General features: G+C 53.4%; 1 protein-coding gene across 1 annotated transcript in view; it reads left to right on the top strand.

Moving 5' to 3' along the window:
- The window catches only part of LOC115189014 (serine/threonine-protein kinase 24-like), a 30,053-nt gene that overhangs the window by 6,274 nt on the left and 9,087 nt on the right, over positions 1–14,692 (top strand). Inside the window, exons 2-8 of the mRNA XM_029747841.1 lie at positions 2,264–2,494; positions 3,621–3,677; positions 5,994–6,102; positions 10,532–10,689; positions 11,277–11,462; positions 11,800–11,951; positions 13,280–13,466. Of these exons, the coding sequence (XP_029603701.1) occupies positions 2,264–2,494; positions 3,621–3,677; positions 5,994–6,102; positions 10,532–10,689; positions 11,277–11,462; positions 11,800–11,951; positions 13,280–13,466 (1,080 nt within the window). The remainder of the gene's footprint in view (positions 1–2,263; positions 2,495–3,620; positions 3,678–5,993; positions 6,103–10,531; positions 10,690–11,276; positions 11,463–11,799; positions 11,952–13,279; positions 13,467–14,692) is intronic.

The following is a 14,692-nucleotide window of genomic DNA, read 5'->3' as shown; positions in this document are numbered from 1 at the left end:
TTAGGGTCAGAGCGATATCCTAGTCCCAGGTTAGGGTCAGAGCGCTATCCTAGTCCCAGGTTAGGGTCAGAGCGGAGTGATATCCTAGTCCCAGGTTAGGGTCAGAGCGGAGCGATATCCTAGTCCCAGGTTAGGGTCAGAGTGATATCCTAGTCCCAGGTTAAGGTCAGAGCAGAGCGATATCCTAGTCCCAGGTTAGGGTCAGAGCAGAGCGATATCCTAGTCCCAGGTTAGGGTCAGAACAGAGCGATATCCTAGTCCCAGGTTAGGGTCAGAGCAGAGCGATATCCTAGTCCCAGGTTAGGGTCAGAGCAGAGCAATATCCTAGTCCCAGGTTAGGGTCAGAGCGGAGCGATATCCTAGTCCCAGGTTAGGGTCAGAGCGGAGCGATATCCTAGTCCCAGGTTAGGGTCAGAGTGATATCCTAGTCCCAGGTTAGGGTCAGAGCGGAGCGATATCCTAGTCCCAGGTTAGGGTCAGAGCAGAGCGATATCCTAGTCCCAGGTTAGTGTCAGAGCAGAGTGATATCCTAGTCCCAGGTTAGGGTCAGAGCGATATCCTAGTCCCAGGTTAGGGTCAGAGTGGAGTGATATCCTAGTCCCAGGTTAGGGTCAGAGCGGAGCGATATCCTAGTCCCAGGTTAGGGTCAGAGAGGAGCGATATCCTAGTCCCAGGTTAGGGTCAGAGCAGAGCGATATCCTAGTCCCAGGTTAGGGTCAGAGCGATATCCTAGTCCCAGGTTAGGGTCAGAGCAGAGCGATATCCTAGTCCCAGGTTAGGGTCAGAGCAGAGCAATATCCTAGTCCCAGGTTAGGGTCAGAGTGATATCCTAGTCCCAGGTTAGGGTCAGAGCAGAGCGATATCCTAGTCCCAGGTTAAGGTCAGAGCAGAGCGATATCCTAGTCCCAGGTTAGGGTCAGAGCGGAGCAATATCCTAGTCCCAGGTTAGGGTCAGAGCAGAGCGATATCCTAGTCCCAGGTTAGGGTCAGAGTGATATCCTAGTCCCAAGTTAGGGTCAGAGTGATATCCTAGTCCCAGGTTAGGGTCAGAGTGATATCCTAGTCCCAGGTTAGGGTCAGAGCGGAGTGATATCCTAGTCCCAGGTTAGGGTCAGAGCGGAGTGATATCCTAGTCCCAGGTTAGGGTCAGAGCGCTATCCTAGTCCCAGGTTAGGGTCAGAGCGGAGTGATATCCTAGTCCCAGGTTAGGGTCAGAGCGGAGTGATATCCTAGTCCCAGGTTAGGGTCAGAGTGATATCCTAGTCCCAGGTTAGGGTCAGAGTGATATCCTAGTCCCAGGTTAGGGTCAGAGTGATATCCTAGTCCCAGGTTAGGGTCAGAGTGGAGTGATATCCTAGTCCCAGGTTAGGGTCAGAGCAGAGTGATATCCTAGTCCTAGGTTACGTCATGGAAACAGAAGTGAACTCCTGTATTCAATATTCTGTTAGTTATATAGAGGACGTTTTGGGTTCATCATTGCTGCAGTGTTGCAACATGTTGTTGACAAAATAATGCTGATATTCTTTAACTCTTATCACATGTCATGTAATCAACTTCTAAGCACTGCTGCTCTCTCCTCCCCCTCCCTCTCTCTCTCTCCTCCCCCTCCCTCTCTCTCTCTCTCTCTCTTCTCTCTCCCCCTTCTCCTCCCCCTCCCTCTCTCTCTCTCCTCCCCCTCCCTCTCTCTCTCTCTCTCTCCCTTCTCTCTCTCCCTTCTCTCTCCCCCTTCTCCTCCCCCTCCCCCTTTCTCTCTCTCTTTCTCTCTTCTCTCTCCCCCTTCTCCTCCCCCTCCCTCTCTCTCTCTCTCCCTCCCTCTCTTTCTCTCCCTCCCTTCTCTCTCCTCCCCTCTCTCTCTCCTTCCCTTCTCCTCCCTCCCCCCTCCTCCCCCTCCCTTCTCTCTCTCTCCCTCCCTTCTCTCTCTCCCTCCCTCCCTTCTCTCTCTCTCCCTCCCTTCTCTCTCTCCCTCCCTCCTCTCTCTCTCCCTCCCTTCTCTCTCTCTCCCTCCCTTCTCTCTCTCTCTTCCTCCCTTCTCTCTCCCCCTCCCTTCTCTCTCCTCCCCTCCCTCTCTCCCTCCCTTCTCTCTCTCTTCCTCCCTTCTCTCTCCCCCTCCCTTCTCTCTCCTCCCCTCCCTCTCTCCCTTCTCTCTCTCTCCCTCCCTCCCTTCTCTCTCTCCCTCCCTCCCTCCCTTCTCTCTCTCTTCCTCCCTTCTCTCTCCTCCCCTCTCTCCCCCCCTCCTCCCCTCTCTATCCCCCCCCTCCTGTAGAACCTGAAGGCAGACCCAGAGGAGCTGTTCACTAAGTTGGAGAGGATAGGTAAAGGCTCGTTTGGTGAGGTGTTTAAAGGAATAGACAAGAGGACCCAGAAGGTGGTGGCCGTTAAGATCATTGACCTGGAGGAGGCTGAGGATGAGATGGAGGACATCCAGCAGGAGATCACTGTGTTGAGTCAGTGTGACAGCCCCTTCATCACCAAGTACTATGGATCCTACCTGAAGGTAGGTCATAGGGTTAGGGATCAGGGTTAAAGGTCATGGATCCTACCTGAAGGTAGGTCATAGGGTTAGGGATCAGGGTTAAAGGTCATGGAGCAGCTCACACCTCCTCTGTAAGATCTGGAGGAACCAGCCCCCTGTCCTAACACCTCCTCTGTAAGATCTGGAGGAACCAGCCCCCTGTCCTAACACCTCCTCTGTAAGATCTGGAGGAACCAGCCCCCTGTCCTAACACCTCCTGATCTGGAGGAACCAGCCCCCTGTCCTAACACCTCCTGATCTGGAGGAACCAGCCCCTGTCCTAACACCTCCTGATCTGGAGGAACCTGCCCCCTGTCCTAACACCTCCTGATCTGGAGGAACCAGCCCCCTGTCCAAACACCTCCTGATCTGGAGGAACCAGCCCCCTGTCCTAACACCTCCTCTGTTAGATCTGGAGGAACCAGCCCCCTGTCCTAACACCTCCTCTGTTAGATCTGGAGGAACCAGCCCCCTGTCCTAACACCTCCTCTGTAAGATCTGGAGGAACCAGCCCCCTGTCCTAACACCTCCTCTGTTAGATCTGGAGGAACCAGCCCCCTGTCCTAACACCTCCTGATCTGGAGGAACCATCCACCTGTCCTAACACCTCCTGATCTGGAGGAACCAGCTACCTGTCCTAACACCTCCTGATCTGGAGGAACCAGGCCCCTGTCCTAACACCTCCCGATCTGGAGGGACCAACCCCTGTCCTAACACCTCCTGATCTGGAGGAACCAGCCCCCTGTCCTAACACCTCCTCTGTTAGATCTGGAGGAACCAGCCCCCTGTCCTAACACCTCCTGATCTGGAGGAACCAGCCCCCTGTCCTAACACCTCCTGATCTGGAGGAACCAGCTCCCTGTCCTAACACCTCCTCTGTTAGATCTGGAGGAACCAGCTCCCTGTCCTAACACCTCCTCTGTTAGATCTGGAGGAACCAGTCCCCTGTCCTAACACCTCCTGATCTGGAGGAACCAGAGCCCTGTCCTAACACCTCCTCTGTTAGATCTGGAGGAACCAGTCCCCTGTCCTAACACCTCCTGATCTGGAGGAACCAGGCCCCTGTCCTAACACCTCCTCTGTAACTGGTCTCTCTTGTCGTCTTCAGGAGGCCAAGCTGTGGATCATTATGGAGTATCTCGGAGGAGGCTCAGCGTTGGATCTGGTGAGTGATGTTACCAGTAGTCAGACAATATGTGGACGTTGTGCTAGCTAACGGGGGGCGGTTGAGCTAGCTAACGGGGGGCGGTTGAGCTAGCTAACGAGGGCGGCTGCGCTAACTAACGGGGGGGCGGCTGTGCTAGCTAACGGGGGGTTGTTTTCTGAGTTGCGCTAGCTAACGGGGGTGGTTGTGTGAGTTGTGCTAGCTAACGGGGGCGGTTGTGTGAGTTGGGCTAGCTAACGGGGGTGGTTGTGTGAGTTGCGCTAGCTAACGGGGGCGGTTGTGTGAGTTGAGCTAGCTAACGGGGGCGGTTGTGCTAGCTAACGGGGGCGGTTGTGTGAGTTGCGCTAGCTAACGGGGGCGGTTGTGTGAGTTGAGCTAGCTAACGGGGGCGGCTGTGCTAGCTAACGGGGGCGGTTGTGTGAGTTGCGCTAGCTAACGGGGGCGGTTGTGTGAGTTGAGCTAGCTAACGGGGGCGGTTGTGTGAGTTGTGCTAGCTAACGGGGGCGGTTGTGTGAGTTGTGCTAGCTAACGGGGGCGGTTGTGTGAGTTGCGCTAGCTAACGGGGGCGGTTGTGTGAGTTGCGCTAGCTAACGGGGGCGGTTGTGTGAGTTGAGCTAGCTAACGGGGGCGGTTGTGCTAGCTAACGGGGGCGGTTGTGTGAGTTGCGCTAGCTAACGGGTGGTTGTGTGAGTTGCGCTAGCTAACGGGGGCGGTTGTGCTAGCTAACGGGGGCGGTTGTGTGAGTTGCGCTAGCTAACGGGTGGTTGTGTGAGTTGCGCTAGCTAACGGGGGCGGTTCCGCTAGCTAACGGGGGCGGTTGCGCTAGCTAACAGAGGTGGTTGTGTGAGTTGCGCTAGCTAACTGGGGCGGTTGTGTGAGTTGCGCTAGCTAACGGGGGAGGTTGTGTGAGTTGCGCTAGCTAACGGGGGCGGTTGTGTGAGTTGTGCTAGCTAACGGGCGGTTGCGCTAGCTAACAGAGGTGGTTGTGTGAGTTGCGTTAGCTAACGGGGGGCGGTTGTGCTAGCTAACGGGGGCGGTTGTGTGAGTTGCGCTAGCTAACGGAGGCGGTTGTGTGAGTTGCGCTAGCTAACGGAGGCGGTTGTGTGAGTTGCGCTAGCTAACAGGGGTGGTTGTGTGAGTTGTGCTAGCTAACGGGAGCGGTTGTGTGAGTTGTGCTAGCTAACGGGGGCGGTTGTGTGAGTTGTGCTAGCTAACGGGGGCTGTTGTGTGAGTTGCGCTAGCTAACAGGGGCGGTTGTGCTAGCTAACGGGGGGCGGTTGTGCTAGCTAACGGGGCGGTTGTGTGAGTTGCGCTAGCTAACGGGGGGGCGGTTGTGTGAGTTGCGCTAGCTAACATGCGGTTGTGCTAGCTAACGGGGGCGGTTGTGTGAATTGTGCTAGCTAACGGGCGGTTGTGCTAGCTAACGGGGGCGGTTGTGTGAGTTGCGCTAGCTAACGGGGGGGCGGTTGTGTGAGTTGAGCTAGCTAACGGGGGCGGTTGTGTGAGTTGCGCTAGCTAACGGGGGCGGTTGTGTGAGTTGAGCTAGCTAATGGGGGGCGGTTGTGTGAGTTGTGCTAGCTAACGGGGGCTGTTGTGTGAGTTGCGCTAGCTAACAGGGGCGGTTGTGCTAGCTAACGGGGGGCGGTTGTGCTAGCTAACGGGGCGGTTGTGTGAGTTGCGCTAGCTAACGGGGGGGGCGGTTGTGTGAGTTGCGCTAGCTAACGTGCGGTTGTGCTAGCTAACGGGGGCGGTTGTGTGAGTTGTGCTAGCTAACGGGCGGTTGTGCTAGCTAACGGGGGCGGTTGTGTGAGTTGTGCTAGCTAACGGGCGGTTGTGCTAGCTAACGGGGGCGGTTGTGTGAGTTGCGCTAGCTAACGGGGGGGCGGTTGTGTGAGTTGAGCTAGCTAACGGGGGCGGTTGTGTGAGTTGCGCTAGCTAACGGGGGCGGTTGTGTGAGTTGAGCTAGCTAACGGGGGGCGGTTGTGCTAGCTAACGGGGGCGGTTGTGTGAGTTGCGCTAGCTAACGGGGGCGGTTGTGTGAGTTGTGCTAGCTAACGGGGGCGGTTGTGTGAGTTGCGCTAGCTAACGGAGGCGGTTGTGTGAGATGAGCTAGCTAACGGAGGCGGTTGTGTGAGTTCCGCTAGCTAACGGAGGCGGTTGTGTGTGTTGCGCTAGCTAACGGTTATGGTTGTGTGAGTTGCGCTAGCTAACGGGGGGCGGTTGTGTGAGTTTGGGCGGTTGTGTGAGTTGTGCTAGCTAACGGAGGCGGTTGTGTGAGTTGTGCTAGCTAACGGAGGCGGTTGTGTGTTTTTCCAGTTGGAGCCAGGGTTGCTGGATGAGACTCAGATCGCTACCATCCTCAGAGAGATTCTGAAGGGTCTGGAATACCTCCACTCAGAGAAGAAGATACACAGAGATATCAAAGGTACTAAATAGCATGGATACTACTAGGGGCTAACCTAGCTAACGGGGATACTAGTAGGGGCTAACCTAGCTAACAGGGATACTAGTTGGGCCTAACAGGGATACTAGTAGGGGCTAACCTAACTAACAGGGATACTAGTAGGGGCTAACCTAGCTAACAGGGATACTAGTAGGGGTTAACCTAGCTAACAGGGATACTAGTTGGGCCTAACAGGGATACTAGTAGGGGCTAACCTAACTAACAGGGATACTAGTAGGGGCTAACCTAGCTAACAGGGATACTAGTAGGGGCTAACCTAGCTAACAGGGATACTAGTAGGGGCTAACCTAACTAACAGGGATACTAGTAGGGGCTAACAGGGATACTAGTAGGGGCTAACAGGGATACTAGTAGGGGCTAACCTAGCTAACAGGGAGACTAGTAGGGGCTAACCTAGCTAACAGGGATACTAGTAGGGGCTAACCTAGCTAACAGGAATGCTAGTAGGGGCTAACCTAACTAGCAGGGATACTAGTAGGGGCTAACCTAGCTAACAGGGATACTAGTAGGGGCTAACCTAACTAACAGGGATACTAGTAGGGGCTAACCTAACTAACAGGGATACTAGTAGGGGCTAACCTAGCTAACAGGGATACTAGTAGGGGCTAACCTAGCTAACAGGGATACTAGTAGGGGTTAACCTAACTATCAGGGATACTAGTAGGGGCTAACCTAGCTAACAGGGATACTAGTAGGGGCTAACCTAGCTAACGGGGATACTAGTAGGGGCTAACCTAGCTAACGGGGATACTAGTAGGGGCTAACCTAGCTAACAGGGATACTAGGAGGGGCTAACCTAGCTAACAGGGATACTAGTAGGGGCTGACCTAGCTAACAGGGATACTAGTAGGGGCTGACCTAGCTAACAGGGATACTAGTTGGGGCTAACCTAGCTAACAGGGATACTAGTAGGGGCTAACCTAACTAACAGGGATACTAGTAGGGGCTAACATGGATACTAGTAGGGGCTAACCTAGCTAACAGGGATACTAGTAGGGGCTAACCTAGCTAACAGGGATACTAGTAGGGGCTAACCTAACTAACAGGGATACTAGTAGGGGCTAACCTAACTAACAGGGATACTAGTAGGGGCTAACCTAGCTAACAGGGATACCAGTAGGGGCTAACCTAGCTAACAGGGATACTAGTAGGGGCTATCCTAACTAACAGGGATACTAGTTGGGGCTAACCTAACTAGTATGGATACTAGTAGGGGCTAACAGGGATACTAGTAGGGGCTAACCTAGCTAACAGGGATACTAGTAGGGGCTAACCTAGCTAACGGGGATACTAGTAGGGGTTAACCTAGCTAACAGGGGTACTAGTAGGGGCTAACCTAGCTAACAGGGATACTAGTAGGGGCTAACCTAGCTAACAGGGATACTAGTATGGGCTAAACTAACTAACAGGGATACTAGTAGGTGCTAACCTAGCTAACAGGGATACTAGTAGGGGCTAACCTAGCTAACAGGGATACTAGTAGGGGCTAACCTAGCTAACAGGGATACTAGTAGGGGCTAACCTAGCTAACAGGGATACTAGTAGGGGCTAACAGGGATACTAGTAGGGGCTAACCTAATTAACAGGGATACTAGTAGGGGTTAACCTAGCTAACAGGGATACTAGTAGGGGCTAACAGGGATACTAGTAGGGGCTAACCTAGCTAACAGGGATACTAGTAGGGGCTAACCTAGCTAACAGGGCTACTAGTAGGGGCTAACAGGGATACTAGTAGGGGCTAACCTAACTAACAGGGATACTAGTAGGGGCTAACAGGGATACTAGTAGGGGCTAACAGGGATACTAGTAGGGGCTAACCTAGCTAACAGGGATACTAGTAGGGGCTAACCTAGCTAACAGGGATACTAGTAGGGGCTAACCTAGCTAACAGGGATACTAGTAGGGGCTAACCTAGCTAACAGGGATACTAGTAGGGGCTAACCTAGCTAACAGGGATACTAGTAGGGGCTAACCTAGCTAACAGGGATACTAGTAGGGGCTAACCTAGCTAACATGGATACTAGTAGGGGTTAACCTAGCTAACAGGGATACTAGTAGGTGCTAACCTAGCTAACAGGGATACTAGTAGGTGCTAACCTAGCTAACAGGGATACTAGTAGGGGCTAACAGGGATACTAGTAGGGGCTAACCTAGCTAACATGGATACTAGTAGGGGTTAACCTAGCTAACAGGGATACTAGTAGGTGCTAACCTAGCTAACAGGGATACTAGTAGGTGCTAACCTAGCTAACAGGGATACTAGTTGGGGCTAACAGGGATGCTAGTAGGGGCTAACCTAGCTAACAGGGATACTAGTAGGGGCTAACAGGGATACTAGTAGGGGCTAACAGGGATACTAGTAGGGGCTAACCTAACTAGCAGGGATACTAGTAGGGGCTAACCTAACTAACAGGGATACTAGTAGGGGCTAACCTAGCTAACAGGCATACTAGTAGGGGCTAACAGGGATTCTAGTAGGGGCTAACCTAACTAACAGGGATACTAGTAGGGGCTGACCTAGCTAACAGGGATACTAGTAGGGGCTAACAGGGATACTAGTAGGGGCTAACCTAGCTAACAGGGATACTAGTAGGGGCTAACAGGGATACTAGTAGGGGCTAACCTAACTAGCAGGGATACTAGTAGGGGCTAACCTAGCTAACATGGATACTAGTAGGGGTTAACCTAGCTAACAGGGATACTAGTAGGGGCTAACCTAGCTAACAGGGATACTAGTAGTGGCTAACCTAGCTAACAGGGATACTAGTAGGGGCTAACCTAGCTAATAGGGATACTAGTAGGTGCTAACCTAGCTAACAGGGATACTAGTAGGAGCTAACAGGGATACTAGTAGTTGAAGGTACAGAGAGACATCAGCAGTACTGACAGGGTTAATGTAGAAGGTACAGAGAGACATCAGCAGTACTGACAGGGTTAATGTAGAAGGTACAGAGAGACATCAGCAGTACTGACGGGGTTAATGTTTCATTCTGGGTTTGAGTCCTGGTCGGGGCCTACCCTCTGGTTCCATTCTGGGTTTGAGTCCTGGTCGGGGCCTACCCCTTGGTTCCATTCTGGGTTTGAGTCCTGGTCGGGGCTACCCCCTGGTTCCATTCTGGGTTTGAGTCCTGGTCGGGGCTACCCCCTGGTTCCATTCTGGGTTTGAGTCCTGGTCGGGGCCTACCCCCTGGATCCATTCTGGGTTTGAGTCCTGGTCGGGGCCTAACCCCTGGTCGGGGCCTACCCCCTGGTTCCATTCTGGGTTTGAGTCCTGGTCGGGGCCTACCCTCTGGTTCCATTCTGGGTTTGAGTCCTGGTCGGGGCCTACCCCCTGTTTCCATTCTGGGTTTGTGTCCTGGTCGGGGCCTACCCCCTGGTTCCATTCTGGGTTTGAGTCCTGGTCGGGGCCTACCCCCTGGTTCCATTCTGGGTTTGAGTCCTGGTCGGGCCTACCCCCTGGTTCCATTCTGGGTTTGAGTCCTGGTCGGGGCCTACCCTCTGGTTCCATTCTGGGTTTGAGTCCTGGTCGGGGCCTAACCCCTGGTCGGGGCTTACCCCCTTGGTTCCATTCTGGGTTTGAGTCCTGGTCGGGGCCTACCCTCTGGTTCCATTCTGGGTTTGAGTCCTGGTCGGGGCCTACCCCCTGTTTCCATTCTGGGTTTGTGTCCTGGTCGGGGCCTACCCCCTGGTTCCATTCTGGGTTTGAGTCCTGGTCGGGGCCTACCCCCTGGTTCCATTCTGGGTTTGAGTCCTGGTCGGGCCTACCCCCTGGTTCCATTCTGGGTTTGAGTCCTGGTCGGGGCCTACCCTCTGGTTCCATTCTGGGTTTGAGTCCTGGTCGGGGCCTAACCCCTGGTCGGGGCTTACCCCCTTGGTTCCATTCTGGGTTTGAGTCCTGGTCGGGCCTACCCCCTGGTTCCATTCTGGGTTTGAGTCCTGGTCGGGCCTACCCTCTGGTTCCATTCTGGGTTTGAGTCCTGGTTGGGGCCTACCCCCTGGTTCCATTCTGGGTTTGAGTCCTGGTTGGGGCCTACCCCCTGGTTCCATTCTGGGTTTGAGTCCTGGTTGGGGCCTACCCCCTGGTTCCATTCTGGGTTTGGGTCCTGGTCGGGGCCTAACCCCTGGTCGGGCCTAACCCCTGGTTCCATTCTGGGTTTGAGTCCTGGTCGGGGCCTAACCCCTGGTTCCATTCTGGGTTTGAGTCCTGGTCGGGGCCTACCCCCTGGTTCCATTCTGGGTTTGAGTCCTGGTTGGGGCCTACCCTCTGGTTCCATTCTGGGTTTGAGTCCTGGTCGGGCCTACCCCCTGGTTCCATTCTGGGTTTGAGTCCTGGTCGGGGCCTAACCCCTTTGCTTCGTTGTGATCCAAACTGCTTTCTTCTCTCCCTCAGCTGCCAACGTTCTGCTGTCGGACCGTGGGGAGGTGAAGCTGGCAGACTTCGGGGTGGCGGGACAGCTAACGGACACCCAGCTCAAACGCAGCACCTTCGTTGGCACGCCCTTCTGGATGGCTCCTGAGGTCATCAAGCAGTCAGCCTACGACTGTAAGGTGAGAGGTCAGAGGTTACAGTCAGCATACGACTGTAAGGTGAGAGGTCAGAGGTTACAGTAAGCCTACGACTGTAAGGTGAAAGGTCAGAGGTTACAGTCAGCCTACAACTGTAAGGTGAGAGGTCAGATGTTACAGTCAGCCTGCGACTCTAAGGTGAGAGGTCAGAGGTTACAGTCAGACTACGACTGTAAGGTGAGAGGTCAGAGGTTACAGTAAGCCTACGACTGTAAGGTGAAAGGTCAGAGGTTACAGTCAGCCTATGACTGTAAGGTGAGAGGTCAGATGTTACAGTCAGCCTACGACTCTTAAGGTGAGAGGTCAGAGGTTACAGTCAGCCTACGACTGTAAGGTGAAAGGTCAGGGGTCATACAGGAAGTTCTGTTTATAATGACAACAAAGAAGTTATCCCAAATGCCGCACAAGGGCTACATCTGAATTGGCACCCTATTCCCTATATAGTACTCTATCCCATAGGACTCTGGTCAATAGTAATTCCTATTATATAAAACAGTAGGGTGTGATTTTTGGATGGTCCTAAGGTGAAAACATCTCTCTCTCTCTCTGTCCCCATGTGTGTGTTGCAGGCAGACATCTGGTCCCTGGGTATAACGTGTATAGAGCTGGCTAAAGGAGAACCCCCACACTCTGAGCTGCACCCTATGAAAGTGCTGTTCCTTATCCCAAAGAACACCCCTCCTACCCTGGAGGGGAACTACAGCAAGCCCCTGAAGGAGTTCGTGGAGGCCTGCCTGAACAAGGAGCCAAGCTTCGTAAGTGTTCCTTTTTTTAGAGTTAAGGTTCAGAAGTGTTCACTTTTCAAACCCCAGACCGAACTGGTTTCAACTGGTTTCAACTGGTTTCAACTGGTTTTACTTCCTTTTGAAGTGTCCTGTTAGGAAACACTTTTCAAACCCCAAACCTAACTGGTTTCAACTGGTTTCAACTGGTTTCAATTCCATTTGCTGGCCTGGCAATATCAGAGAGCATTTGGAAGTTATTTGTGCATCTGTCCTATCTCTCCGCTCCTCACCTTGCTTACAATTTATTTTTCTTCTCATCCCTACCGCTTTCCTCCTTCCCTTTCCCCCCCTCTCTCTCTCTGTGCAGAGGCCCACTGCCAAAGAGCTGTTGAAACACAAGCTGATTGTGCGTCACGCCAAGAAGACGTCGTACCTGACGGAGCTGGTGGATAAATACAGGAGGTGGAAGGCTGAGCAGACCAGACAGCAGGCAGAGTCCAGCTCAGATGAGTCTGACTCGTAAGTCAGGATCAGACCAGACAGCAGGCAGAGTCCAGCTCAGACGAGTCTGACTCGTAAGTCAGGATCAGACCTAGACAGCAGGCAGAGTCCAGCTCAGACGAGTCTGACTCGTAAGTCAGGATCAGATCTAGACAGCAGGCAGAGTCCAGCTCAGACGAGTCTGACTCGTAAGTCAGGATCAGACCAGACAGCAGGCAGAGTCCAGCTCAGACGAGTCTGACTCGTAAGTCAGGATCAGATCTAGACAGCAGGCAGAGTCCAGCTCAGATGAGTCTGACTCGTAAGTCAGGATCAGACCAGACAGGAGGCAGAGTCCAGCTCAGACGAGTCTGACTCGTAAGTCAGGATCAGACCAGACAGCAGGCAGAGTCCAGCTCAGACGAGTCTGACTCGTAAGTCAGGATCAGATCTAGACAGCAGGCAGAGTCCAGCTCAGACGAGTCTGACTCGTAAGTCAGGATCAGACCAGACAGGAGGCAGAGTCCAGCTCAGACGACAGACAAGTCTGACTCGTAAGTCAGGATCAGACCAGACAGCAGGCAGAGTCCAGCTCAGACGAGTCTGACTCGTAAGTCAGGATCAGACCAGACAGCAGGCAGAGTCCAGCTCAGACGAGTCTGACTCGTAAGTCAGGATCAGACCAGACAGCAGGCCGTGTCCAGCTCAGACGAGTCTGACTCGTAAGTCAGGATCAGACCAGACAGCAGGCAGAGTCCAGCTCAGACGAGTCTGACTCGTAAGTCAGGATCAGACCAGACAGCAGGCAGAGTCCAGCTCAGACGAGTCTGACTCGTAAGTCAGGATCAGACCAGACAGCAGGCAGAGTCCAGCTCAGACGAGTCTGACTCGTAAGTCAGGATCAGACCAGACAGCAGGCAGAGTCCAGCTCAGACGAGTCTGACTCGTAAGTCAGGATCAGACCAGACAGCAGGCAGAGTCCAGCTCAGACGAGTCTGACTCGTAAGTCAGGATCAGACCAGACAGCAGGCAGAGTCCAGCTCAGACGAGTCTGACTCGTAAGTCAGGATCAGACCAGACAGCAGGCAGAGTCCAGCTCAGACGAGTCTGACTCGTAAGTCAGGATCAGACCAGACAGCAGGCAGAGTCCAGCTCAGACGAGTCTGACTCGTAAGTCAGGATCAGACCAGACAGCAGGCAGAGTCCAGCTCAGACGAGTCTGACTCGTAAGTCAGGATCAGACCTAGGCTGCATACTAAATGGAACCCTCTTCCCTTTGCAGTGCACTACTTTAACCAGGACTATTGAGTCATACTGTCACGCTGAGCCAATTGGACTCCTGACTCTGGTCTCTCTTGTCCAATCAGGGAGCAGGATGGGCAAGCGTCGGGCGGGAACAACTTTGGTAGTGATGACTGGATCTTCACCATCAGAGAGAAGGATCCTAAGAAAGTCCAGAACGGAGGAGAGGGACAGGAAGTGGAGAGCGGAGTCATTTCAAGGAGGCTGTATTCCACCAGCCTGTCCACCATCATCTCTCCTTCTCTGGCCGAAGTAAGAAGCTCTCTGCTGTCGTGGCGCCGACCGACCAAACCGACCAACCAGACCAACCCAGATACATTAACATCCCAACCAACCTGGCCGTGGGGCTGGCCATCACCCGCTGGGTGTTGATGGACAGATACATTAACATCTCCTGAACACATAAATCTGACCCTAAACCCTGAACTAAATCATTACATTTATTGACCCACTTCTAGAATCAAATTCAAACTTCTGGGTTCACCGATCTGTTTAGACAACATACTGTCTGTCTGCTGCCAGTCACCACACTACCCTGCTACAGCATACTGTCTGTCTGCTGCCAGTCACCACACTACCCTGCTACAGCATACTGTCTGTCTGCTGTCTGCCAGTCACCACACTACCCTGCTACAGCATACTGTCTGTCTGCTGTCTGCCAGTCACCACACTACCCTTCTACAACATACTGTCTGTCTGCTGTCTGCCAGTCACCACACTACCCTGCTACAGCATACTGTCTGTCTGCTGTCTGCCAGTCACCACACTACCCTGCTACAGCATACTGTCTGTCTGCTGTCAGTCACCACACTACCCTGCTACAACATACTGTCTGTCTGCTGCCAGTCACCACACTACCCTGCTACAGCATACTGTCTGTCTGCTGCCAGTCACCACACTACCCTGCTACAGCATACTGTCTGTCTGCTGCCAGTCACCACACTACCCTGCTACAGCATACTGTCTGTCTGCTGTCTGCCAGTCACCACACTACCCTGCTACAGCATACTGTCTGTCTGCTGTCAGTCACCACACTACCCTGCTACAACATACTGTCTGTCTGCTGTCTGCCAGTCACCACACTACCCTGCTACAGCATACTGTCTGTCTGCTGTCTGTCTGTCACCACACTACCCTGCTACAGCATACTCTCTGTCTGCTGTCTGTCACCACACTACCCTGCTACAGCATACTGTCTGTCTGCTGTCTGTCACCACACTACCCTGCTACAACATACTGTAAGTCTGCTGTCTGTCAGTCACCACACTACCCTGCTACAACATACTGTCTGTCTGCTGTCTGCCAGTCACCACACTACCCTGCTACAGCATACTGTCTGTCTGCTGTCTGCCAGTCACCACACTACCCTGCTACAGCATACTGTCTGTCTGCTGTCTGTCTGTCACCACACTACCCTGCTACAGCATACTGTCTGTCTGCTGTCAGTCACCACACTACCCTGCTACAACATACTGTCT

The sequence above is a fragment of the Salmo trutta genome, unplaced genomic scaffold (genome assembly GCF_901001165.1).
Source record: "Salmo trutta unplaced genomic scaffold, fSalTru1.1, whole genome shotgun sequence".
Classification (NCBI taxonomy): Eukaryota; Metazoa; Chordata; class Actinopteri; order Salmoniformes; family Salmonidae; genus Salmo; species Salmo trutta.
The sequence above is the reverse complement of the archived record's forward strand: the minus strand, read 5'-3'. Positions and strand labels throughout refer to the sequence as shown.